Source organism: Boleophthalmus pectinirostris, unplaced genomic scaffold, assembly GCF_026225935.1.
Source record: "Boleophthalmus pectinirostris isolate CB_2022bp ecotype Guang Dong unplaced genomic scaffold, ASM2622593v1 HiC_scaffold_10, whole genome shotgun sequence".
Classification (NCBI taxonomy): Eukaryota; Metazoa; Chordata; class Actinopteri; order Gobiiformes; family Gobiidae; genus Boleophthalmus; species Boleophthalmus pectinirostris.
Window position 1 is genome coordinate 25,348,512 of NW_026570971.1, and position 26,179 is coordinate 25,374,690.

At 39.8% G+C, this 26,179-nt stretch overlaps 2 protein-coding genes across 7 annotated transcripts in view; both read right to left on the reverse strand.

Moving 5' to 3' along the window:
• Window positions 1-1,645: 1,645 nt before the first annotated feature.
• Window positions 1,646-15,836, reverse strand: ptbp1a (polypyrimidine tract binding protein 1a). 6 transcript variants are annotated; one of them, XM_055156047.1, is made up of 16 exons: window positions 15,761-15,836; window positions 15,010-15,063; window positions 14,862-14,889; window positions 10,889-10,949; window positions 10,547-10,719; window positions 9,894-10,040; window positions 9,647-9,817; window positions 9,453-9,563; window positions 9,168-9,342; window positions 9,017-9,094; window positions 8,764-8,945; window positions 7,448-7,481; window positions 6,215-6,307; window positions 5,108-5,324; window positions 4,952-5,029; window positions 1,646-4,257 (listed from the first exon to the last, which is right to left on the reverse strand). In XM_055156047.1, exons 1-16 carry the CDS (start codon window positions 15,766-15,768, stop codon window positions 4,125-4,127), a joined length of 1,743 nt encoding a protein of 580 aa, XP_055012022.1. In that variant the 5' UTR covers window positions 15,769-15,836; the 3' UTR covers window positions 1,646-4,124. The 6 variants fall into 6 exon arrangements, with proteins under 6 accessions (XP_055012022.1, XP_055012025.1, XP_020777600.1 ...); XM_055156050.1 differs by having other exon boundaries at window positions 8,764-8,921; window positions 15,761-15,835; XM_020921941.2 differs by having other exon boundaries at window positions 14,862-14,892; window positions 15,761-15,835.
• Window positions 15,837-18,122: 2,286 nt separating this feature from the next.
• palm1b (paralemmin 1b) overlaps window positions 18,123-26,179 on the reverse strand; it is a 46,153-nt gene continuing 38,096 nt past the window's right edge. Inside the window, exons 4-6 of the mRNA XM_020921924.2 lie at window positions 24,198-24,313; window positions 22,788-22,855; window positions 18,123-21,792 (exon numbers count right to left, since the gene is read on the reverse strand). Of these exons, the coding sequence (XP_020777583.1) occupies window positions 21,431-21,792; window positions 22,788-22,855; window positions 24,198-24,313 (546 nt within the window). The 3' untranslated portion in view covers window positions 18,123-21,430. The remainder of the gene's footprint in view (window positions 21,793-22,787; window positions 22,856-24,197; window positions 24,314-26,179) is intronic.

Genomic DNA, 26,179 nt, shown 5'->3' on the forward strand with positions numbered 1-26,179 from the left:
ACCACCAGAAATCACACAGTCACATAGACATACTCCATATTGCCCAAGGGCACAACAATAGTAATCCCTGGTCAGAGCTGGGATCAATCTACCACTGAGTTTGTGGTAAACACACTGACCAAAGCTCCAAAGCCATTTTTAAAAAAAAAGGTAAATGCTGCACCATTTGACCTTAAAGTTACCTATTTCCATAGAGACAAGCAGGTGCTTGGAGAAGCAAGTCCACTGACAGTAAGAATGCATGTTTTGTAGCAATAAAACACCTGTTATTAGAGAAGTTAAATGCAAAATGGTGGAATATTCAGGGCAATGCAATAACCTCTCCGTGGAGACAAGCAGGTGATGAGCCCCCAACCAGAAAAGTTACATTTAGTGCACCCTTAAAGTACTCTTAGAAGTACATTTATCCAAGCCAAGAAGTCTAAATGAACAATTACAAAGCTACCATTTAGTTTATAGCCTATAGAGAAATATACCTAAAGCTGACACTAACAATATGTCTTACAAATCCAAACTATGAAATACTATTTAAGGAGCCAATATCTCTGAACTTGATACCCCCCAAAACCCTCTTAAATCTGTTAAGCTCATCTTTCTTTGAGTTATCCCTGCACCCAATTATGCAATCTCTCTTTGCATTTGAATGTGTTCCAAGGAGGATTCTGGGAGCGTTCTAAATTTCTCTTGGTGCAGTAGAGATGTGCAAGTAAACAAGGCAGTGGTTTTGCAAGGCAGCTTCAAAGACTTCCCAGCACTGGATCCTGATTGGCCAAGATACACCAAATGTTAGAAAATTGAAAAATATGCCTGCAAGGAAAAGGTATCCATGTACTCAGCGCAATGAAACTGCAATACTTTTAAGTTTAGCATTTTGGATAACAGCCCACATCTAGGAACTGTAGCTTAGAAGTACATTATAGGCTATATTTATTATCCTTACTCAGGGTGCAAGGATTATCCCCCCCACCTCCCCTCCCTAAAAACTGTCTGTTGGTGCTACAAAAACCATTGGATGCGATAGTTTTGTCCCCTTCTCAAAAAGACAGGTTAATCTCCCCCTGAGCACTGAGTAAATCCGTGAGAAAAGACAGCTATAAAGCCAGAAAACCCAGAGAGGCACTCAAAATGAAGCGAGTATTGACGGCGCATGAGTGGCAGGTAAGGGCACCTCTGATGAGGGGATACAAGTGAAATAAAGTGCAACACCTCCCCCTAGTGGCTTTAAAGGGAACTAACAATGTCCAACCGCTATGTCCCCAAGCAACTTTGTGAGAACCACTGAAATGCCCAGGACACCGCTTGTGTTTTATCCCAGTAATCTGGTGGAAATGCCGTGGCTCAGCGGGCAGAGGCAGCTGTCAATCACAGAAAGGTCTGAGCAGAGAACAGGATTACTCACAATGATGAAGAGGAGCAGGTGTTGGTCTGTGCATAAGAAATAAACTGCACGGGTCTGACATACAGATGTTGAGGAAACGAACCAAGTCACTAAGAAGTGGAGTTTATAATGAATGAGCTCAGAGGAGAGAGAGCTGGTAAAAATCCACCAATGATAAACAGCACAGGAAATGTGGAAATGTTACAAGACGTTAACTGAATTAAGCAGCAGAACACCAGAGAGACAGAGAGGAACCGACCAGGCAGATGAAAGAGGAAAAACTGAAGATTTATTGAAGGCAGAAGAAGCAGAACAGACCGGCTGAGTGGGGAGCGGGCCACATACACACACACCACTGTGTTCAGATACTTTAATAACTTTGTGTTACAAAAGTTGGTTTTGTAGCTCATACGAGCTTTATATGTCTGTCATGTCGTATCAAAATATACATGTTCTGTTCTGAACGTAAAGTGATATAATCAAATGATTCTGTGGTACAAAAACATGAATATTTACAACCATCAACCCCGCTTCATACAATACCCCCACCCCGCCCCCATATAAAAAGAGAGCAAAATAAAAGCTTTGAACAACAAAGGCATAAATCTACAGGTCGACATCACAGGTCAGACTGCCGTTCAGTAAGGATCATTCTACAAAAGTAGGCTCTGTGTAAAGGAATCAAACAAGGGCTACGATAATATACAGTATCTGATGATTAACAGGACATGTGACCCAGAGGTCAGAGCTGTGGGCGCTTAGTTACACATGGGGAATGTGATTCTTACAGCACAAAAGGGCAGAGGATACTGTACTTTGGTCCTGACAGCAATAACCGTGTGCTACATGTGGCTCTGTACTATATAAAACCACCTTTTCAAATAGACAGCACCTCTGCGTCTGCTCCAATGTTTACAGTGGCCAATGCAGTGTAATAGGACAATGTTAAGACTTGAGTGATGGACCAGTCCATGTAAAAGTGCACTAAGGATCCAACTGTGTCAGACTGGCCAGGGAATGAGGCCCATTCTTCCTGAATTTAAGGAAAAGCCCAGGACAGCCTTTACTGTGGAGATAATGCAGGCTCTGAGCTGCTCTTGTGGTAAGACCTGAATGAACGGGGCTTAAGGCGAGGTACAACCTGCTCCACAGGCAAGTCACCCACAAGGCCAAGTCTCCGATTACAGCTCAGTACAAGGCACTGTAATGAGAATCTAAACTTAGTCACCAGCCTTTTCAGCTCAATTATGATAAACATGTATATGCTATTAAAAAGAATACATGGATATATAGGTGTGAAATTATAGATGAACATATAATGATTAAATAAAGTCCACATCACCACTCTGAAGGGTTAAAGCAGTGATGAGGATGAGACAGGTGAGCTGGCTCCAACTTCACCTTTGTCAAAACTAACAGCGCTACATCAACTAACAGGGATATTAGGCAACTAACTGGCTTACATTCAGTTCTACATACACATAAAGAACTACATGCTTAAGAACAACATAACAGTTTATGATTAAAGGAAAAAAAAGTCCGTAAGCCACTTTGCCCATTGTTAAAATGCTGGTGTAAACCAAAGGCGAGAGAAGATACTGAAATATCTTAAACAGAGCCAGAGCTTAAGGCTGTCTGCTCAGAGCAAAGTAAGGCACAGAAATGGACAGAGGGTCATTACTAAATTATAACTGACTCCTCCAAACAATAAGGTAAATAAAATAAGATCCTTAGGTGGTGATTGGTGTCAAAAGACAAAACTTATATCGTGACTATTTGTGACTGGCCAAGATGACTGACAGTGGCGTCTCAAGAAGGCACAGAGATCATGAAAACTAAGGAATGCTCGAGTGTGTGGTGGACGCTCAGATCCACATAAGCACGGACATGGATTTCTCCTGCAGATTTGGTCTAAAGTGACAGTTCAGCCTCAACTGTGCCTCCACATGTACAGGTTTCACTGCAGAATGTAGCTCACATCTGGCAAATGTATTCATTAGGTTTGGGTACAAAAAAATATGGAAATCAGATGACCTCTTAAAGAAGTCATTATATATGTATATATATATTTACGTAAACTTCCAGCAAGGAAAACAAGGATTACTTGAATGCTACCATGTTGGCTAGATGCTTTGCATTATAGACAATAGGCCTGTCACAATAACGAGTTTTGAACTGCATTACATTGCTTAAGTAAATATTCACTATAAACGATAATTGAAACTAATTTATGCCACTGATACAAAAACCCAAGAGCAGATTTAAACCACAATACTATTCTAAATCTACAATATTTAAAAAAAAACTGTATTAGCAGAATCAAACACCTTAGTACTTAGTTTGCATCTGTAACTGATCATAGAAGGTATTTATTTCAATCTTTTACAATTCAAATCTTATCATATAGCCAAAAAATAACCCAAAATTTTCCAGTAATGCCAAGAAAACCCATGTCGATGTTCCAGCTCTCATATATTGAACAATATAAGTAGATATAGTAATTATTGTGACAGGCCTATGAGACAACATGTACTAGTATACCACTATGCACTTGTATTAAAAAGACATTCAAAGACGCCAGCACATAAAAAGTTGTATCTATACTTTGGTCTTATGGGCTACTTTGAATTATACAGTGTAGGTCCGATGATTTCTACCCAAACCTAAATGAACTGGAATGAGCTGAAGTGAGCAACATCGTGCACAAATGCCTGTACAGCGGCAGTGTGGTGGTCTGTGGAGGCACTCAGATGGTGGACTTGGAAAAAGACACGCGCAGGTGGTGGTTCTCGCCCAGGTCGTGGTTGTGGAACTCGATCAGACACTCGATGGCCTCCTCCACCGAGCCCATCTGGATCAGAGCCATTTTACGGTCCTTCCTGGAGACACAAAGCATTACAAGTCATTACAATGTGCTTCACAACAGACATACATAGTTTAGGGCTGCTTCATTTAATTAAAAATCATACATACAACATATAAGCCTATTTTCTGAACATTAGTATTCTTTGTTCATATTTTAAAAAGGTGCATTGTGTAACTTTTCTGATGCAGGGCCTGTCAAATGCTGTTTTCCATGGAGATGCTATTGCTTTGTCTGGCATGTTTCAGAGTATGGTATTAAACCTTTCTGTCTTCATGAGACCAAACAAGGACAAGTTACAAGTCAAATCTGTGGAGGCAATCCCGCTCACCGTCAGAATGTTTTCTGTTTTTATGTATTTTTGAGCTATAAAACCACCAGTAACTGAATAACTAAAGTAGAACTGTTTAATATCACATCCATATCCATAGAAACAAGCAGGTGGCAGACTGCCAACCAAAATAATTACACAGGGCAACTTTATTTCTTCAGCATTCTGTATTGAATTCTGACTCGCATGATAAATTGCAGATGTAATTGAAATGTACCATTAGCCTTTACTACCTCAAGCACAACATGACTAGCGGCAGGTAAATGTCATTACATTCTATCATTAGAGAAAAGAGAAACAAGTAGCATATTAGGAGGACAAGAACATTCAGGACAACAAAAGTTTTCAGTTCAGTGTATCTGAAAGAAATGTTACTTACTGAAAGAATTTGAAGGCTTTGACTGTAGCTCCTGAACTTGCAAACAGTCTCTTAAGATCATCTTCCATCACAGAAGGACTAAAAAAAAAAGGAAACATTTAGTTTGCATAAGCCTTGTAAAACAGTGAGGAAAATGAATAATAAACTGAAACCTACGGGATGTTGGAGAGGTGGAGTGTGGCCGATGGGGGGAAGATGTTGGAGTAGTTCTTGGAGCCGGGCTTCTTGAAGCGGTGCAGTGGGGAGTTGCTGAAGTCCTTGGTGAGGCCCTGGTCCTCGTGTCCCTCTCGGGGCAGCTGCACTGTTGTGTGTTTGGACAGAGTCACACGCATCGCCCTCCCGTGGAGACGCTGGCCGTTCAAGTGGCTCATGGCTGAAAATACAATTCAGTCAGAATCAAGCAAGAATGGAACAAACTCTAATAGATACTGATACATTGATTGTTTCCATTTTTCTTGCTCAGATGTTTTACCAGGAGTTTTAAAGTCCTGTATGAGTTTTATTTCTTCTAGATCAGAAAATCACCTCTAGCACCATACAGTATAATGTCAAATCAAATAGCTGAGAAAGATATTAAAAGGCATTTTGCTGAATGGGAACTATAAGGAAGTAACTACGAGCGAAAGACAGTTCTATCCATTCAGAGATGTTACTGAATGAGAACCATGTGGAATCAAATGCCTATGACTACACCAGTTAGTAGTCCCTCTGAAAAATTAGCTGTTGATGTATAACCATATCACTCAAGGTTCAAAACCAGATAGAGGACCTTTAGACAGACTTTTCATTACCCTAACATGCTGCCAGTAGTGTAGTAGTAGGATCTAGAAGTGTGGAGTGAATAAATAATGTACCAAATCAAAGCATCTCTGAGTGTCCAAAAAAAAAAGCATTATAGACATTTGAATTAGAAAAACAGTAGTAGTACTAAATATATTCAAAGATTAAATACAGTATGCTGTGAGCTTGCTTAAGAATACTTTGTGTATAATGAAATTAGAAACATTAGAGTTGAAGGTCCAATGTAGTTATTAGTTAAACATTATCTACAAAACAGAACAATCAAGGCCGTGACAGCATCTAGTTGTTTACAAGACACCGAGTCCTTGTGCATTGTAAATTTCTGGAGAAGTGCACAGAATTATATTAGAAAAGCCAATTAGTGTCAAAGAAAAATACCCCCTGCTGACGAATACATTATGTTGACAATGAGATGAAAGAGGTAGATAAAATACAGAGTGGTTGGTGTTTGAACATATGTACCTAGCTGAGCCTGTGTGCCATCAGACATCTGTACCAGAGCATTCTCCTTTTTATTAAACAGGATCTTCACTCTCATCACATCGCCATACACGCCTAGAATTAGAAAAACAATGCACAGATGTTACAATACAATAGCAACTAGCTGCGTCATACAGACACACAGGCAAACACAGCAACAAAATAGTGAAATCAAAACATTTTAAACTACTACGTAAATGCTAACCGATTATCTAACAGCTACTTCACTTGGCTAAATCAAAGCTACCTAAACCTACTGAGGCTAATCTGGGTAATTAAAAGATGGTGGTGTGTGGTGGTTTGGGGAGGAAGATCTGAAGACAAAAATCAAAGTGCATAATATAAATGGAATAAGTGCCTTTTGATTAGCAGTAGAGAAGACATTTATAACTAAAAAGACATGCAAGAATGAACTAGACATGCACATACCTACAATTAGACCATTTTATCTGTAAACGTATGACATATTTGAGATATGTCAAAACTGGTCCACAGGAAAGCAGCTGCATTTCATTGTGTTATAAACAGTGATTCTCAACTCGTGAAATTGGACAAAAAAATACGTTGTATGGAGTGGTTTTTGGTTTAGATTTTAAATATTTGAAGATAACTGCATGAAATGAAAAGAAACTACATGCCAAAAAAGAAAAAAAAAAAAAAAACATAGGTAAAATATTAAATGTAAAAGGTGGATTACAAAGTGAGGAGTAAAATGAGTCCCGCTGTCAAACCAGTTGAGAAACACTTAAGAATTTAAATTACAGACCAATTAGAAAATTACATTTAAAGTTTTTTGCTGTAAATTGTCATTTTAATGTTTAATGTTCATTACAGACCACAACAATCAGAGACAAAAATGTAAAAAAAAAAAAATGGACTGAAACCAGTACCGTTTAGTTTGTAACATTATTACTGGAAGATTCATAAGTATACATTTATTGGATTACCGGTACTTCCTTGTTCATATAGAGAGATATTAGCTATGAAATGCAGCAGCTTTGAGTGTGTCCCTCTCTCCTTCCTTCCACAAACCCACATCAACCAACACAGCTCAGACCACCCCCAAACCAAACAGTAAGACCCCCGCCCCCCCACAGCCCTGAGCCTGATGACAAGCCATCAGTGGTTAAAGAGCAAACATCATGAGACAAGACATGCCCACCTTGCCGGGTAACAGTAGTCATAAAAAAAGGAGATGAAAGGATGATAACGTACCGAAAAGAATAAAGAGGCAGTGTGGCGTAACGCTCTTTAGAGACAGCAGGGGGAGCAGCGGGGCCAAAAAAAGGGGACAGGGGAACAAGGGGAAAAGAGCGGAGTGGAGGAGAGTGGAGTCGGGGTATGTCCGCGGGCCACGGGCAGCCAGGTCCACCGGGAGGCCACCATGGAGGAGAGGCATGAGGGACGAGCAAAATATGGAGAGAAGACAGAAGAGAGAAGGGGGAGAAAGAAAGAGTGATGGGGAACGGATGAGTGTCAATGTCGGTGTTTGGAGGTTTTGTTGTTTGGGATGTAGTGAATTTTGGATGCCAGATTTGGGACAGTGGATGGGGGGAGAGGGAAGAGGGGTGAGGGGATGGTTGGGTGAAGTGGGGATGTGGAGGTGAAGCGGGGTACAGGACAGACGGGGCAATTATTGGTCATGGGGCGTGCAGTCAGTTGGCGAAGGTCGGGAGGAGGGGGTCAAAACAAAAGAGTGGGGGAGAGAGGGACAGAAGAGAGAGAGAGAGAGAGAGAGAAAAAAAGGAAGTAAAAACAAGGTCAGTATACACAAAGAAATGTAGTGCTTCAGACAGTAGAACTGGCTAAATTAAAATGCACTGTCACTATGGGAACACTAGGAGAAAAAAAGAAGAAAAAGATTAACAATGAAATACAGAAAAAGGCAGAGACAATATATACTTTTAAAAACTATGCTTTTGATATTCTACATTAACATACTAAATAAAACAAAACTACCATATTAAAATAAACTTAATCCATAACAAAAGAAGAATACTTAAACACTGACTTAAACCATGTGGGACTACTTACACATGTCACACTTTTAATTATAAACACAGTACTAAAATACTGCTAAAAATAACAAAAGTAATATTGTCTCTCCAACAACATAAGAATGATTCAAACTAATGGACAAAATGAAGATATGAAATGGTAAGTTGTTCTTGTAAAAAAAGAAGTTAGTGTTTTAAATAAAACTTAAAATTCACAGTGAGCAAAGTGGCAGGTTGGAAATACAGCAGGATTGGTCAAACACAGAGAGGTCCGATAGAAAGAGGTCGTGAAACCCCAATATTAAAAATGTAATGGTCACATGGAGACAGCTTTAAAAACAGTGGACCTCTTAAAAGGGACGCGCAGTCATGTAAAAAGCCTGTGTGTCTTTACTGCATGTGTGTTCAGGTTCAGGTGCGCGCAGGTGTTCAGGTGTATGCAGGTGTGTGCAGAGGTGTGTGTAGAAGTGTGTGTAGAAACGTGTGTGTGTGTTTGGTTAACTCGGGCTGAGTGAGCTGAGAGAGAGCACTGACCTCTGGGTTGAGGTTGCTGACCAACAGGACGTTGTGTCCAGCAGCGGCCGTGAGTCCTGTGAGGCCAAGGCGAGAGGCGGCTGCGGCTGCAGCTGCCATGCCTGTGGGCCCCACCCCCAGAGACGCCAGGGCACTGGGGATACCAGGCATAGACAGACCTGAAACCAAACAAAACCGATTATCTTTACACAAAATGTGATGAATACTCTTGTTTATAAGTGTTAACAGGCAAATAAAAGGCTTGCATCTTTACCTGCTGCCTGCTGAATGGCAAATGTTGGAGGGAATGCATGAGCGCCCCCATATGGAGAGGCTGAGATAAGGCCAGGAGCTAATGAAGACAAAAGTAAAAATCAGAATCCTGCATTATACTTTTATAAAACAGTATGTTTCAGTGTCTGTACCAAAGGCTGCGGCGGTCATGGGATCCACAGTGGGCTGGGCGTCTGCTGTGGGCAGATCGGGGCGGGTGTAGTCTCTGCTCTTGTCATTGTTGTACTTCACGTTGAGGCTGGTAAGTTTGGAGAAGCTGATTCTGAGAGTGCAGCAGGCGTTGTAGATGTTCTGTCCATCTAGAGACTGGAAAACAGAATACTTTATCAGGACAAACAGTCTTTATAAAGAATACACTAGAGTCATGAGGTCTGTTTTAACTGATGAGATAAGATAAAAAGATAAGTGTGGCTTACCAGTTTTGCATGCTGAGCAGTCATAGCATCAGCATACTGGATCAGAGCTTGGAATTGGTTATTCTTGGTAAAAGTAATGATCTTCAGGACAGAGCCAAACTTAGAGAAAATCTGTTACAAATAAAGAAACACTGATTAGCAAAAGGAACCTTTAACGATATTCTTCTATAGGCTTCAGTTCATCTTCAGCCCACCTGGTGAAGGACGTCCAGAGTGACGGGGTAGAAAAGGTTCTCCACGATGACCCGGAGCACAGGGCTCTGGCTGGTGGGACCCCCAAGGCTGCTGGTGTCTGTAGAGATGGCCATGCTCCCCATCGCTCCTCCATGTAGAGCATTGACCGCCTGCAGAGCTGCCTGTGCACGCTAAAGAAACGCGGTGATTAAACTCATGTCATCCCTATAAGTAGCCATTTACACTTAGTTTGTGATCTGAACTCACCACTTGGTTGGGAGAGTTGTCAGTCTTGAGCTCCTTGTGTGTGGAGTACTGCAGAAAAACTGGGTGGTTTCTAATGACAGGTGTAACAGAGGAGTAGTAACTGACCATGGTCTGGGCACATTCTTCACTGTTCAGCTCCAAGAATGCCTGCAATAGGTGAAAAAGAGAACTCAGTTTTAAGTACTCTAAAATGTACTGTTACAAACTTAACTGTTATAACGTTCAATTTAAATAATGAAAAAGTGTCTGTAATTGATTTTTTTTCTATGTAGCTGAACAATGGTTTTGTCATGGCACAGATGTATTGTAAAAAACTCATAGGGTAAAAATTAGACTGCAGTGTGCCATCAGGAAGTCTGCTGTTAACATGATAATGTTTGCTGGCATGACCATGATGAAAAAACGACTGCTCTAGCCTCTGAAAGTTGGGAAATCGTTTATAAGCTCAGTGTGGTGAATAATAAGGATACTAGGAATGTCTTAGCAAAGTGAAGAATAACTCTGGACCACAGCAGTTTATTTTTAAACTATTTCTGTTTTTCATATTTTATACAAGGTAGAAATTGGATACAAATCAGCTACAGTAAGCACATATGACATTTGTCTTAACAGCAGTCCTACAGGTTTGTCCAGTAGGTCTTATCTCCTGGTACCTGGTTTTTGCCCTTGAGCATGAGCAGGTTGGTGACCTTCCCAAAGGGCAGTCCCAGGCTGATGACCTCTGCCTCGTTGATGTCGTTGGGCAGTTTGCGCACGTGCACGACTCGAGACGGGACACCGGGGCTGCGCACATCGCCTTTGAATTTCTTACTGTCGTTGCCATTGGCTGCGGGCGGAAACACAAGCAGATACAATCAGGAGGAGAGAACAGAGGGCTCGGGTTTGTCTTGAATAATGGATTGCTCACCATGACAACGCAAACAACACACACATTGACAAGTACTAAGAGGGAGGGGAAAAAGATTCACCCTTTCCATGGCAACCCCCTTCCTTACCTGAGTTCATGATATAGGGCCCGTTGGATACGCTGGAAGAAAACAGTTCGTCGGATCCCCTCTGCAAACACAAAAACAATGGTTCAATTCATGGCATACAGCAGCACACAGCTCAGCAGGTGGACAGCGCCGCTCTCATGTTACCTGGGCCATTGTGTGATAAGGCAGGAAGTCATCTGATAACCAAAAGAGGATCAGGCAAACAGTGGAGTCTAGCTCTTCCTTACAAGGAAATATTGCAACTAGTTTGCAAGAAAGTAGTATTTAAATAAGCTAGCTTGACTTAGGCCCTGGATTCTCCGACTGATCCCATCAACACGTGTGTTTGAGTCAACTGGTTTGCACACAGGTCAGCACAATATACTGAAATAGCAATTTCATTTGATGCAAGTATCAAACCGCAAAGTCTGTAGTTATTTGTGATACGATATGACAGAATGTCTTCTGCAAAGAACAAAATATCCAGTTGTTTTGTAGAAAAATATTGTTTAAACCTCTAAAAACATGTTTTGAAATTCATATGATTTGTCTTAGTTTATCAGTTCATATTTCCATTGCCACATTTGCGATACTTGTCACAATAACAAATTTTGAGGCACAATATATTGCTACAGAAATATACTGGGATAAACAATAATATTGAAACAACTTTATGCCACTGACACAATAACACTAAAGCAGACAATTACCATCAAAGTTACTTATTCCACTTGCTACAACTCAAATCTCACCGTATTACAATCTAACAAAAATCTCTTCAAGCCCAAAAATATAATGTTCCAGCTTTCATACAGTGAACGATGAGTCAATATAGTAATTATCATGACCAAAAAATGCATTTACCGCCAAATTTAGGCCATTTCAGATATGTTTTATTTTTACATTCTTTAGGGACACCGATAAGAAAACATTCAATATTCGTTTTTGTATCCACCCACTCCCATTTGTAAACATGTAATGCACAGTCACTGTCCGTAGCCGAGGGGCATGTTTAAGTGGTTTAAGGGTTTCCAGCTGCTGACCACTCCAAGCTTTCATCTCATCACTCACTATAGAGGAGGACATACTGCTGGGGCCTCAGACCAGATGGGAATGCTCAGGCTGTACATAGAGGGCCAGTGTCTCAAACCAGCTTGTATCTCTCCTCACTCGTCCATATAATAAAGTTGTGTTTCAGGACGGCTCTCATTGCTCTGTGTGTTTGTGGTGGCTGATATGAAGTGCGGCAGTCACAAGAAGTGGTTCAGCCGTCTAAGCTCTACACAGTGTTACAATGGAGCTCCTGTTCACATTAATACTGGGGCCATTGTTATAGAAACACTCACACACATGGAGAAGAAGAGTACAGCGATAAAACAACCAGCGATCAGGTCTGCACACATTCCACACCTTGAGATGATTCAAAAGTGAAAGACATCGGTGATTTTAAGTATTAAGCTAATAAAGACAAAGATCAAAAGGGGTTTAATCAGCTGTGATCTAATTGCAAATTGAATGGTCTCAACGAGTAAGATTGCAAAGTCTGCAATTATTTAAGAAAGATTTTCCACTGCAAACAACAAAATATCCTGTTCAATAAACCTGCTAAACCTGACCACAAACATGTTCTGAAATGCATGGGATTCTTGTGCTGGTTTCAGTCTTCTTTCAAATGTAAATGCTTCTTGGTGCGTTAACTGCACTCTGAATGATTGAGTCAACTGATTCTTCTGTCAAGCTATTGTTTCAAAACTGTTAGTTTTTTTTTTTATTACAGAGAAGTAAAATATACCAAAGGCTGACTCAGGCGTTCTAAAATCCCTGCAAATCCACAACTTCGTAGAAAAAAAGCCTGTCTTTCCTAATAGAGTTACAAGCCCACGTCTGGTCATCTTATCAAAATACTGGGCATATGGTGAGAGTTAAAAGTCAAATACTTAGTCAGATTTAACCAAACAAAATGTGGCAAACATGAGTGAGTGAAGCTTTGCGACGCCAATACCAGATGTGGACCTCAGGACACAAGGGAAGTGGTCCTGGCCTTGTGTGGGCGATAAGGCAACAAAATTGGGCCAGTTTCCAAGGTTTAGTTAAACCTCCTTGTGAGAACTGACAATTGTTGCTGTTACAGGAAAAGACTGCACCCCCCTCCCAAACTTCCTTATTCTAATAATAAATTATGTGTACTGTGCACTGCTCTAAAAGTCTTTGCCAGAATAAACCTAAGGAGAGCCGAGCAACACTAATCAGTATTTAATTTGTTCTAGCACTAATGCAACATTTAATAAGTTGTAGGCATGGGATAATGTTAAAATTTGGTATTAGAATTATCATGGCCATAATAATTGCAATTCACGATTACATCACGATAAACTGACAGTTTTAAAATGTTATGGATATTATGATTATTAAAGATTATGAAGAGATTCCATATTTAAACAACTGCTACATAATTGTACTTTGTTATGTGAAAGTGAAAACAACAATAATCTAGAAGAGATCATCATAGAGAAGTAGCCTTGTTCTTTTTATCATGATAAACAATATTACTGTCCCATTCCTACTAGTGCTGCAATGATTAATAGTATAAAAGGGACTAGTAGGCTAAAAAAATACCCAGTTTTCTAATAACCATAATAGTTATCTGGACTATACAAACTCTAAAATTAGTTGCTGACTAATAACATTTAAAATACAAAAAGATCAGAATTTCTGCTACTTTTGCAGTTCAAGAACAACTGTCACAAGATTAAATAATATGCCTCTGGGACAACCCCCAAAATAAAACTGAAGTTACAAAACTAACTATATGTAACCAAAGGGCAGAGTACACCAAAATGCATATGGAAGTAACTAACTAGACTATAAACATCTATTATGGGCGGCTGGCGGGATACTTGTGATCGTAAAAAGCCCCTGGAGAGATGCACAAAAGGGAAGAGTGCAGGTAGAGACATGTTTGCCCCGTGTTTCCAGTGAAGGGGGCAGGGCGGTGTGCCTCTCGGGGGGCTGGAGGGGGGCAGGAATGCGACCACGAAATACCAGACGCTTTGCCCGGACCCAATAATTACAGATTCCAGAAAGGCGCTGCACCATAACTCAGCAGCATTAGTATTACTCTTACAGCGCCTCGAAGGTTTAAAGAGTACAGTTACACAAAGTCAACAATATGGAAAACAAAAAGTATAGTTTTACAGAGTGTATTTAAAAACTTGCATTGGTTTTCAAGAATAACCGGCTTTACAGAAATACATGTTTGGAGGGGGGGGCGGGGCGTGTGTCCAAAAGGCGTGTTTCTGTAGCCTTGTTTAAACAGTGTAAAGACCTTTGCCCGGCAGGATGAGGATAGACACGGGAGGATGGTTACAGCGTAAAAAGGGCTCCATTACTGTAACTTCACATAGTGGGCTAAAGCTTTGTAATGGCACTGTAAAATGTAGGTATTTTTATGAGGTAAAAGAACCAAAGAACAAAAAGTATACAACTAGTCCTTCCCTCATGCATAAAAACTGCAGATTCAGTCACTCAAGCATACAAGTATTCAATTCCCGGGCATTTCACTTAACTGAGTCATGCCCCAACACAGTTGGACTCACAATCAGCAGTGTTCAAGGCAAATTAGCTGGTAGTGGTAGGTACAGGCACATAAAATAAACAGGAAGCTTCATTTCCTCTGCAACTCAACAAGAGCACAAAAAGCCACTCAGATAACACATTTTGTATTCAGTACTTTCCTAATCTTAGCACTTGTAGGGAAAAACCAGGCTACACTTCATACATGTTTAAAATAGTTGGGTAGCCTACTATTACACACTAAAGGATGCCTGCAACAACCCTGTAATTATTGAAGCATCCACAAACAAAGTCAAACAATTGTTAAGCTTAAGAATAACTAAAGGCAGATGTGAAAAGGACATAATATATACATTTATAGTTTACGATAACGTTAGGAAAATAAATATTTCTAGATAAATAAAAAGAAAATTTGACGTACCTTGGTGCCAACTGATATGTCATGGACACTGCTGAAACAGAACATAAGGTTGTAATTAGGGAGGAAATGCAATCATGTAAACAGTGATGAAAATGAGCCAAGCTTCAACAAAACCCACAACAATGAAGAGGTGCAGATTATCACTTACTCAATGTCAGGGACGTAGCCGGATCCCAGCGGGTACAAGTCAGCGTCTAGGCGGCTGTAAAAAGCGAAACAAAACACAGGACTTTAATGTCAGCACTTACGATGAAAGATCTTTACAAGGATCTACGTAAGCAGAAGCAATTTTCTGAATGCAACGGAGCGAGTACACCGCCGCGAGCAACAGGTCCCCAGATCATGCGAGCTCAAGCGGCCAAACAAAAACGAAATACTAGTGACAATGAAACATCTTCCCCTATCGTCTGAGAGATAACCCACCGGAGGAGTCTTTAATTAAATCAGCGTGAGATGCCCGAGCCAGACATCCCCGACATGGCCCTGGTTTAGACACAGCAGCCAAATGAATGCGGAAATGAGACACGTTGCTTTAGCTTCGCTCGAGTTCCCGTGAAACCAAGTTACCAACACACGGTGAGTCCGCATCAAACAACACATCTCCACGGACACAATACTGCACAAAAACATGCAATTATCCACTCGACTAACTCTCGTATTACCCGACACCAGATTTATTGTGTAAAACCCACAGCAACTGCGAGTTGGCTAACTCGACTGCTAACTGTTGCTTGTTTTCATGAAAAAACTCTTTTCAAGTAAACTTTTTCCATCCGATTGTTTTAAAAGACAGCCATCGCGCCCAGGACACTTTACAAACTAATCTAACAGTGAAATGGAGAAGGTTTGACGGCTAGTTTATCTGAAATAAAGTGTAAAGAGAGGTTCTTTTCACTTACCCGTCCATTGCACAAGAAAAAAATGCAGGTCTGAAGCGAAGGTAGGGCGGCACACTTGCTTGATTTTCTTACAAAATGGCTGAACACACGGAGGCAAGCGCTGATTGGTCCACTCATTTCCAAGAGGCGGGGAGAAGAGGCTCTGCGGCTTGTGATTGGCCAAGACAGCGATCACTAGTGAGAGGGGAAGTCCGCGGCAAATTTCCACATCATCCATCCATCCTTTGAAGGACGGGGCTGGGAGCTCGGGAGCAGTGTAGAAGAACAGTGTGGAACAGGGGAGCAGTGTGGAGGAGCAGTGTGGAAGAACAGTGTGGAACAGGGGAGCAGTGTGGAGGAGCAGTGTGGAAGAACAGTGTGGAACAGGGGAGCAGTGTGGAGGAGCAGTGTGGAAGAACAGTGTGGAACAGGGGAGCAGTGTGGAGGAGCAGTGTGGAGGAGCAGTGTGGAAGAACAGTGTGGAAGAACAGTGTGGAAGAACAGTGTGGAAGAACAGTGTGGAACAGGGGAGCAGTGTGGAGGAGCAGTGTGGAGGAGCAGTGGGAGCAGTGTGGAGGAGCAGTGTGGAAGAACAGTGTGGAGGAGCAGGGGAGCAGTGTGGAGGAGCAGTGTGGAGGAGCAGTGTGGAGGAGCAGTGTGGAGAAGCAGTGTGGAGGAGCAGTGTGGAGGAGCAGTGTGGAGGAGCAGTGTGGAGGGGTCTGGTAATGCAAGTTTTGTTTGATGACCACGTGAAACATGTGATATAAAACATGTGGCACATAGGCCTATCCAAGATCAAGCAGACTCTTTGTTCTTATAACAAAAGTAAAGTAGTAGGCTAGTAGTGCGAAACAAGGAACATCCATAGGCAAAAAGAATAAACCATTACGGTAATTGAAATGGACCTCTAAATGAATGAGGTTAATTATTTTGCCAGTTTAAATTAGACCTTCATTTAAGACACTATTTTGCCTATAGTCTGCAATAGAGGCCATATAAATAGTTTATTAGCCTCAAACTCATGAGAGGGGGAGAGAACAATTGCCTATTAACCGAGGACAGACCTAAATAAATTAGCCCATGCACCACCATCCAAATAATTAATTATAGCAATATTTTTATGGATAAAAGGGAACAGAGAATTCAAGCAGCAAACTTAGCCTACTATAATGGGCCTATCGGTTATTAAATCCTTGTAATTATGTAGCATTGGCATTTTTACCCTGATGAGTAATTAATTTAATGTTAAAAGCTTTGGGCTACTTTTTGACCCACATAGGCCTAAGTTAAGCCTACAGGATCATTGCCCTAATTTTCAGTTTGTGTGTCTGTAATTATTGAAGAAGCCCAAACCTGAGGCCTGCCCCAGAGTGTCTCCTCTTCACTGAGGGCATCTTTGTAGTAGACACTGTTGATACCTGACCCCCCTCAGGCTGCTAATGCCTCACCCTTGTTTCCCATTGTTTACTCCATTGTCTCACTCAAACATTAGGTTGCATTTCACAGAAAAGTGGGTGTGGGAGAAACTGGGCTTTCTTATCAAAACAAAAACTGACTGTTGGAGAGAGAGATACTGCTGCTATTTAGTTTAATTGATTATTTCTTCATTATCTGGAGGTATACCATTAAGGCCTCATTGATTAGTTACATAAAGATGTTGCAGAGACATTAAGGGCAGTAATTATGCACACATGCATAGTTCTTATGGACCATGCCCTACATTTTATAGCACACATTGTTTTAGTTTAGTTAGTTTAGTTTCAAGAATATAGAACATTTAGTATTGTTTTGAATATAAGATAATCATATCTAATCCAGTATATAAAATATAAGACAGAACTCATCTTAATTTATAGTCTATCTTTAGTACAGGCACATCACACCACATTGGTCTGGATGAAACATGTGAAAGGACCGCAATAAACGTATGCCCCCTAGTGGACAGATTTAGGTATCGCAACAACCAAAAACTTCCTTTTCAGGGCAAGAATACGCCTCTTCTGTTTAGCTTCATTTTTCCTTCCTCAAACAGGCCTCATGCCAAGAAAAATGGACCTTGCGGTGCTCAATCTGAGCAGTCAGACTCAGCAAAAAAACTTAAGAGCAGGAAAATCATTTATGTTTTTGTCTGTAGGAGTGATTTTGAATTATCCATTGTATTTTTCAGATAGCATATCCCAGTAATTTTCCTTGTGGATTAATACTTTGTCCAAGTTTGTGGTTAGTTTTGGAATTGGACCCACTATAGTTTTATTTCCTTGTAATGTTTGATCTCCACAAGTTTATCATTGATTAAAAATGATTTAATCTTCATTCAGCTGCAGTTTGATTAATTACTCTTATCTGTGTACTCAAAGGCACTCACACTGTAGCTTTAATGATCTGCTGAAAACAATGTTTTATTCAAGATTAAACACTGAGACAATCACAGAATGAACAGGCATTGGTCAAACACAAGGTGACTTCTGCTGCTGTCCCGGAGACCCACGACAACAAAAAGTCCATAGCAACATTTCTGCACATATACAACAGTATGATGCACACATGGAGCTTATAGCAGGATATGTCGGATACATGATGTCAAAAGTTTACAACAATTAATCATACAGGCATCCCAGAATACAACAAACCTACTAAAGTTGCTTTTAAAAAAACTGGGTCCTCGAAACGGCCTTCCTTGGAGACCATAGTTTGCATATGTCCTATATAGTGAGCTGCAATCTCTTCAAAATAAAAGCATGGATCAAAGGCAGTGTTTAAGGTGGATCTGTGAAAAACCAGGAGCAGAGCCAGAAAGAAATAAAATATATATATAAATAAATGGCAACAAACAAGACAAGTCCAACTCAATGAACCGGACGAAGGCACCAACAATACACAAAATGTATGTATTTTACACTATGAAGTACGAGAAAGTATTGTGAAAGTACCAGGAGCAGAGTTTCAAGTTGTACATATGGAACGCATAGACTGTACTTTATCAGTCCACGCCTATCAACCTCCCACTGGAATGTTTGAAGGAACTAGGAAGCAAGACTTGAGACAATGCATCTGGTACTAAACTTTTCTTTCTCAAAAAATGCTAAGAAAGAGGAAGATTACCCACAATCCTCTTCTCATTGATCAGAACTGGATGGAAGAAGAGACAGACAGACAGCTAGACACAGCAATAGCACCAACTTGAGTTTGTTGTGAAGATTTTTTGACAATAAAAGTGATAATAAAATGTAGTAAATTAATTGTTAGTGGCTGAGAATCACTGACCTATATCATTTGTAAAGTCTCAACTGGCCACTATATGTAATGTGTTTTGATATAATTTTACTAAAGGTTTTCTTCAGATCAAAAAGCTACCTGGGTACACCTAAACTATTGTAATTTTACACGTTTAACTAAGTGCATCTAAATAAAAATCTCGAATCAGGGGTTAAACTGGGAGGACAAGAACACAGCAGCCAACCACACACAGTGAATAATACATATACGCAACATTTTATTTGGTTCATGAAGAGAGAAAAATGCTATTTATCTTCATAATAATAATAAAATAAAGGCAAGCTGAACAAGCCAGAGAGATGTTACAAAGGTTGTCCCAGTTTAACCCCTGCTCAGTTACATTCATGTGGAGGTGATGTTGAAAAGACCAGACAGTGAGGAGAATTTGCAAGGCTTCATGCAATGCTACCGTAGTGTTAAGTTTTTACATAGATTTAACTGTGGAAACAAAAGTATTTCAAACATTTGTATTCACTGCGAAATGGTTTCTTACAATGTGGAATAGATGATCATAAACTATTTGTCATAGAGTAAAAAATTAAATAGTTGTATACAGTGCTGTGCAGAAGTTGTAGGATTTGGGGGAGAAATTGAACGAGTATCCGAGCACTATAACATTTCTGGAGGAGGGTTTGACACTTGCTTGTCTCCATGGAGATGTTTTTGCTTTTCTAGGAATGTTCCACATCATCGCATTAAGTGTATCTATCTCTCCCAGCAAGAATAAGTAAGGGTACTTATTTTGGAGCAATAAAAATGACATTCCAAATCTCAGTGGCACTTTTCTGGTTAGATAAAGGATAAAGGAAAGAACAAGATAGGCATGTTTAAAGCCATATTGTGGAACTTTTCAGGTAATGCAATGTCATCTCCATGGATACAAGTAACTACACGGACACCAGAACATTTATAGTGCACTTTAAGCACCCTAAACAAGAAGGTATTCAAGCATAAAGGTGCATTGTGTAACTTTTGTGGTGGAGGGTCTCGGTCTGTCACCTGCGTGTTTCTATGGAGATATGATTGTTCTGCTTGGAATGTTCCACAGTATGACTTTAAACAGCTCTACCTTACATTTACCAATTACAGGTGGTTTTATAGCTCAAAAATACCTACAAAAGCAGTTATTCTGACTGTGAGCGGGGTTGCCTCTTCGCAAGTTTGACCTGTAACTTGGTCTGGTTTGGTTCCATAATGATAAAAAGGTTTAATACCACACTGTGAAACATTCCAGACCAAACAATAACATCTACATGGAGAAAAGCATTTCACGAACCCTCCACCAGAAAAGTTACACAATGCACCTTTAAACTACATTTGATTATAATTTTCCAACTTTTTATCTCTTATATAAATTTGCATCAGACTTTTGCGCCGTACTGTATCCACTAACTTTGCTTCTTTGTCTTGGTGCTGTGAAACTTATCTAACCCTAAAAGTTACAAATGACCAGTGTAATCAAATATAATACATGTGCATTGATGATTTTCTAAAGCAAAGACACTTCATGATTGTAATCTGCTTTCAAGCTCACATGCAGAGGATGAATTGAGATGAATCAGAACCAAAAAACAATAAATACATTGTAGAAAACATAATTTCATATCAATATATTAAAATACTATTCAAAATAAGATCTCAGACAATATTGCAACTATGACATTGACCGATAAATAGTAGATAGGCCTACACAGAGAAATATATCTTTACTGTGTCCTTCATAGTTAAATTATAGGTGCACTAAGTAACTTTTCTGGATTAGGGTGTGTCACCTGCTTGTCTCCATGGAGATGTTAATTCTTTGCCTGGAATTTTTCACATATGGCAATAAACAAATATACGAAGTTCTGGCTCAGAGTAAGAATGCATGTTTTTGAGGTATTTTTGAGAAATAAAACACCTGGTAACAAAATAAATGCGAGATGGATATGTTTAGTCATACTCTGGAACATTCCAGGAAAAGTAATATTATCTCCATGGAGAAAAGCAAGCAACCGACCTTCCACCAGAAAAGTTACACAGTGCCCTTTTCATTTTTGGGAGAGTTCCAGATTTGTCCAGCTAGAGCAAGCTAATACATTTGATCCTTTTTTTTTTTTTTTAACAATAATACCAATGACTTTACAGTACACAGTCTCATTATAAGATATACATAATGAATACAATATAAATGTCAAGACAGAAAAATAGAAAAATATCAATTGAAATTAAAATTCAAATACATATTGGAGAAGTCGAGTTGTACTTTTCAGTCTTTGTGGTTCTTGAGCTTGTTTGGGCTCTTTGTTGATATTGGCTGTGTTTCTGCTTTTGTTGTGTTACTTTATCCAGTCCTGTCACACACACACGCACACACACGCGCGCACACACACACATACAATCTTACACACACGCGCACGCACATAGACTCGGCTCTCACATGACCGTGCAGCACTTGCAGCTCTGTTTCTTCTCCTTCTTCTCCTCCTCCGCTCCGTTGGCCTTCTCCTTATCCGCCATGCTACCATTAGGGGGCGCCTGCTCGTCTGTGGCCCCGTCTCCTCCCTTTCCCTCTCCATCTTCAATCACCACAAACTCCGCCTTCACGTTGCCGTCTACCCCTTCCATGGCGGCACGCGACTCCTGCTCCTCCTCCACGGTTTTGTATCCCATGAAAACGAGGGTCACTGGGTTGTCTGCGCTGGCCTGGTCTGGACTGGGACCCAGCAGTTTGGCCTCTACCCCGGTCACCTCTCTCTTTGGGGTCTGGCCCGAGTTCTGCACTACTCCGTTCTCACCTGTAGGGAGCACCAGAGTGTCACCAGAGGCAGCCAGGCAATAGGCAATCAAGTTATGACTTTTTATTGAGGAAATTTTATTGCCGCACAAGGGAAATTACTTGGACACAGCAACTCAAGTATAGCAGTATAATAACAAAGAGCATTATGGTTGTGGTTAATTAGCTTCGGATTTGTAAGTTACTATAAAAGCATGCATTAAATTGAATTTTTAGCATAGTTAAGGGATGATCAACTGTATATTTGATATGTAACTTGTTGCTGGACAAGGACTTAGAAGTATAAAACTACGATAGTTTGTCACTAAATTACCAGTTTTTATTCAGCAGTAGTGTTGTTACGATACTAAAATTTCTCAGTTTGCTTGACACACAACAATTTTAATACTAAAATGATAATAATAATAATAAGTAGTAGTTCTTTCTTTAATATTGCCATATGACCTTATAGTAGTTCTGATATTCTACAAAACCACTCTTAAATGTTGTCCAGTTATTCAAATTAGTATCTAGTTTTATGTAGTTTTTGTACTTTGTCTTGGTATCAATACTTTTACAACCCTTTTCAACAGTTGCCACAAATCCTACTTCAAATTATAATATATTTGAACAGATATGGCTTGAAAAATGTGAATTTATTTCTCCTGATCAATATTTTAATCAATGTTCTCTCATTTTCTCTGATACACGAACAGCTAGAAGTAGTATTTTGTTATATAGCCTACTAAATTGCGTGTACAATTTATCTTACTCTAAATGCATAACTGCTGAAAAGGTACCAGTGTTTGCAAGTCACTAATTAAAAGCTAATTAGAGGCAACAAGTCAATGGTTAATAAGTGGACTTGAAAACAGGCGTGTGTGTCGTTCCTGGAAACTCACTGACTGTTTACGAAGATGCTATTATTAGCTGCTGTGCTTGTGTGTGTGTGTGTGTGAGCGAGGTGGTCAGGAGGAGGGGTTGCCATGGTTTCGTGTTGTCATAGCGCTCACTCACCTCCGTTCTCTTTGGCCACGCCCTTCGCCGGCACGCCTGTCTCCAGCTCCTCGATCTCCTGCTCCAGCCTGCATCAAAACAACACACAGGGAAATATAAAAAGCAGGTCACGCTACTCTGTCATTTAAAAATAGAACAACTGCAGAAATATGAAAAAAAAAAAAGAAAGAAATGGTGCTACTTAAAGGTGCACTGTGTAACTTCTCTGGTGGAGGATCTGCCACCTGCTTGTCTCCATGGAGATGTTATTGTTTTGTCTGGAATGTACCGGTATGGCATTAAATGTATCCATTTACTCAATAACATGAGGTTTTACTGAGCTAAAAACTTGCATTCTTACTATGACTGGGTAGATAAACTTCTGGATACAAAGAATATTTCCTATCAAAGAATCAGCTCTAAATCAACTAATCACTTGCACTGTTGTTTATTCACTCTGGGAAATTACCACTTCACCAATAATGCTGGGAAAAGCAGCACTGAGCTTCAATACGGATCACATGACTTCTAGTATAAACATAATATCAGCAGTTAATATTACAGCAGAGTCTTTCTAATCTAGATGTAAAGTGTTGTATTGACCTTATTCTACCCCACCCACTTTTGTTTCTAGATGCTACTAAACAGCACTTCCTTTGCAGTGGCACTTCTGGTTATGTGAGATTCCCATTTATTACAATGGAGAACAGGGCTGAACGATCTATCATTTTGGAACAAAAATCATAATCTCAGACAACACTATTTTGAGAGCGTCAAAGCCACATTTTTTTGTAGTGCTCCTAAAGCCCAGTTTTAACTTAACGCACAGTGCCGCCGTCGCCTTGTCCCCATCGTTTTGATTTAAGGGTCTGGGTCAAGGTCTATGCGCCGCAAAGTAATTCACCACCACAATGCTAGGAGGCTAGGATTTAAACCTGGTGTTTGTGTAAAGTTTAACATGAACCATCTCCCACACGACAGAAGCACAGAACAGACTCACCATCATCAGCACCATCATCAGCTGTTTTTTTCAGCATTTATAGTTTATGCAAATGAGCCATGTGGTTTTAAGTTTTGTTTCTGTAAAACGTAAACAAATGTGCACAAACGGTCCAGTGTCAAATTGTCGGTGCAGGACTCAGGTATAATGTAAGTTACTGTGATGTTTGTAAATGTTCATGTGCACTAAAACTTGATTTGAAAAAACTTGTGGACGAAATAAAAATCGCAATATCTGCCAGGAAAAATTCAATTCAGTTTTTTCTTAAAATTGTTCAGCCCTAATGGAGAATTTGAGAAAAGTATGATGATATAGATGTGATTCAAGTGCACCAACAAGTCAATAATGCACTGGTTTTCTGGGAGAAAATGGTATAGAATGTATTTACTGTCAAGATTGGCAACTTCCAGAATAAGGTGTATAACAGTGACCTGAGGATGACTTGCTCCAGAAGTTTGGTCTTGACTTCGTCCTCCTGTAGACGGCGTTTGGTCTCCTCTTCTTCAGGCGCTCCATCTAACAACCAGCGCTCCCTCAGGGCTTTGGACTACAACATAAAACACATGGACACTTTATAACCCTTTAGCCTAAAACTAATGATACAATTCATCAAATGACAAGGGAAGGTCAGATAAGGGAATACCTAGAAACAGACAGCCAGTGAGTTGTGAGGAGGAGTGCAAACATAATGTCAAAACACTGTAAAGAGCTCATATTTTAAAGCTATGGTGGAATGCATTCTCTCTCAGTATCATTATTTTACATTTGCGATAGTGATGCAATAATTCAATCACATAGGCTGGATCAATACTAGTATGAATAATGGAGTATATACTGAGTTAAAGGACCCTTGAGGAAAGATTGCTTCAGTATTGATGATTTTTCTTTACCATTACAATAAAAATACTTAAACCTAATGCGACGTTAAAGGTGCAATATGTAATGTTTTATGTGGAGGGTCAGCCAAGTGTTTATCTCCATGGAAATGCTATAACTTTGTGCAGAATGTTCCACAGTATACTACTAAATGTATCTATCTCCATGGACACAAGCACCTTCAGGCCAAATTACAGGTTAGCTCTGAGGAGAGGCAAGCCAGCTCACAGTAAACACAAAACAATAACAACAACATGAGGACTTGTAACTGAATAATATTGTGGGACATTCCAGGCAATGACATTTCCATGGAAACAAAAAGTCTTACACTAGAACAGTACATATTACTTATTTAATCTTCTTTTAGTCAGGAAGCCTACATCAAAATCAATATACAAAAACATCTGACCACTCCAGAAATTACAATTCAAAAAGGAAATTTGCTAGATTTCTGAATAATTTTCAGAAAGAGTTCACACTGAAATGCATTTACAAGTTTGAATCTGTATTTGTATTTATGTATTTACTTTGGTTAAGTAGAGATTTACGTTGTTTTACAGTGGAACATATAACATAAGTGAAATCATAATAGAAATGAAAATAACCACAACAAAACATTTGCCCAAGAAGGAATCTGAAGAAGAAAACTTATTTAATCCTACCCCCACTTTTCTAATCTAACATAATGAGCTTTCTTTTGCATTGTTCAGACATTTTGCATTAAACTATATGAACTATTTACAAGTGCAGACAAAGTTCATGAACCATATTCCTGATTTGGACAGCTGTTGTGTGTAGATGTGCTTTATAAATGAACTCGACTTGACAAAAGATGGACATGTTTGATGCTACACGGTCGAACATTCAAGGCAAAGCCATAACATCTCCATGGAGACAAGTAGGCGATAAATCCTTGATCAAAAAAGTTACTTAGTGCAAACTCAGCTGAGTCATCCTCTGAATGAAACTCATTTTAATTTCAAACCAGACACACATTAGTTTTGCTTTTGTTCAATCTTGAATAATAAGCACATTTTTCAAACATAATAAAATGTTCACACCGTTATTTAGCAGCAAGTAAAAATTAATTCTCTAAAACATGATCCATGGTGAGTTATAAAAAGAACAAACAGCAAAGTTTAACTCAATTCATCCTGGTGCTGTAATACACTATTTCAGTCTATACCTTGAGGCTTGTAAGTTCTGCGTAGGTGTTCCACAATGAATGGAGCTCTATTGGACAGGCTTTTTAATTATATTTTCTTCATTAAGAGAAGATGATTCAGTTATCCCTTGCAGCCTTCATTAGCGTGCACTGAGTCAGGCAGACAAATCACCACTACTGAAACATTGTGATTAAGTCATTTAGTCCCATTTAAAGGTGCTTCATGTAGCTTTAGTGGAGGGCACGCCACCTGTTTGTCTCCATGGAGAAGTTATTGCAGTAATACTACAAGGCCAAGTTACTGGTCAGATCTATGGAGAGGTGGACCTGGGATTTTTAGAACACATCCATATCCTTTTTATTGAATCCAAG

Excerpts from the sequence above, each read along its gene's own strand:
- ptbp1a (XM_020921941.2), bottom strand. Across the intron at positions 14,893-15,009 it reads GGCTACGTCCCTGACATTGA|CAGTGTCCATGACATATCAG; the intron begins GTAAGTGATAAT and ends GTTCTGTTTCAG. Across the intron at positions 8,946-9,016 it reads TGCCATTCAGCAGGCAGCAG|ATAATCGGTTTTGTTTGGTT; the intron begins GTAAAGATGCAA and ends TTTTGTGTAAAG.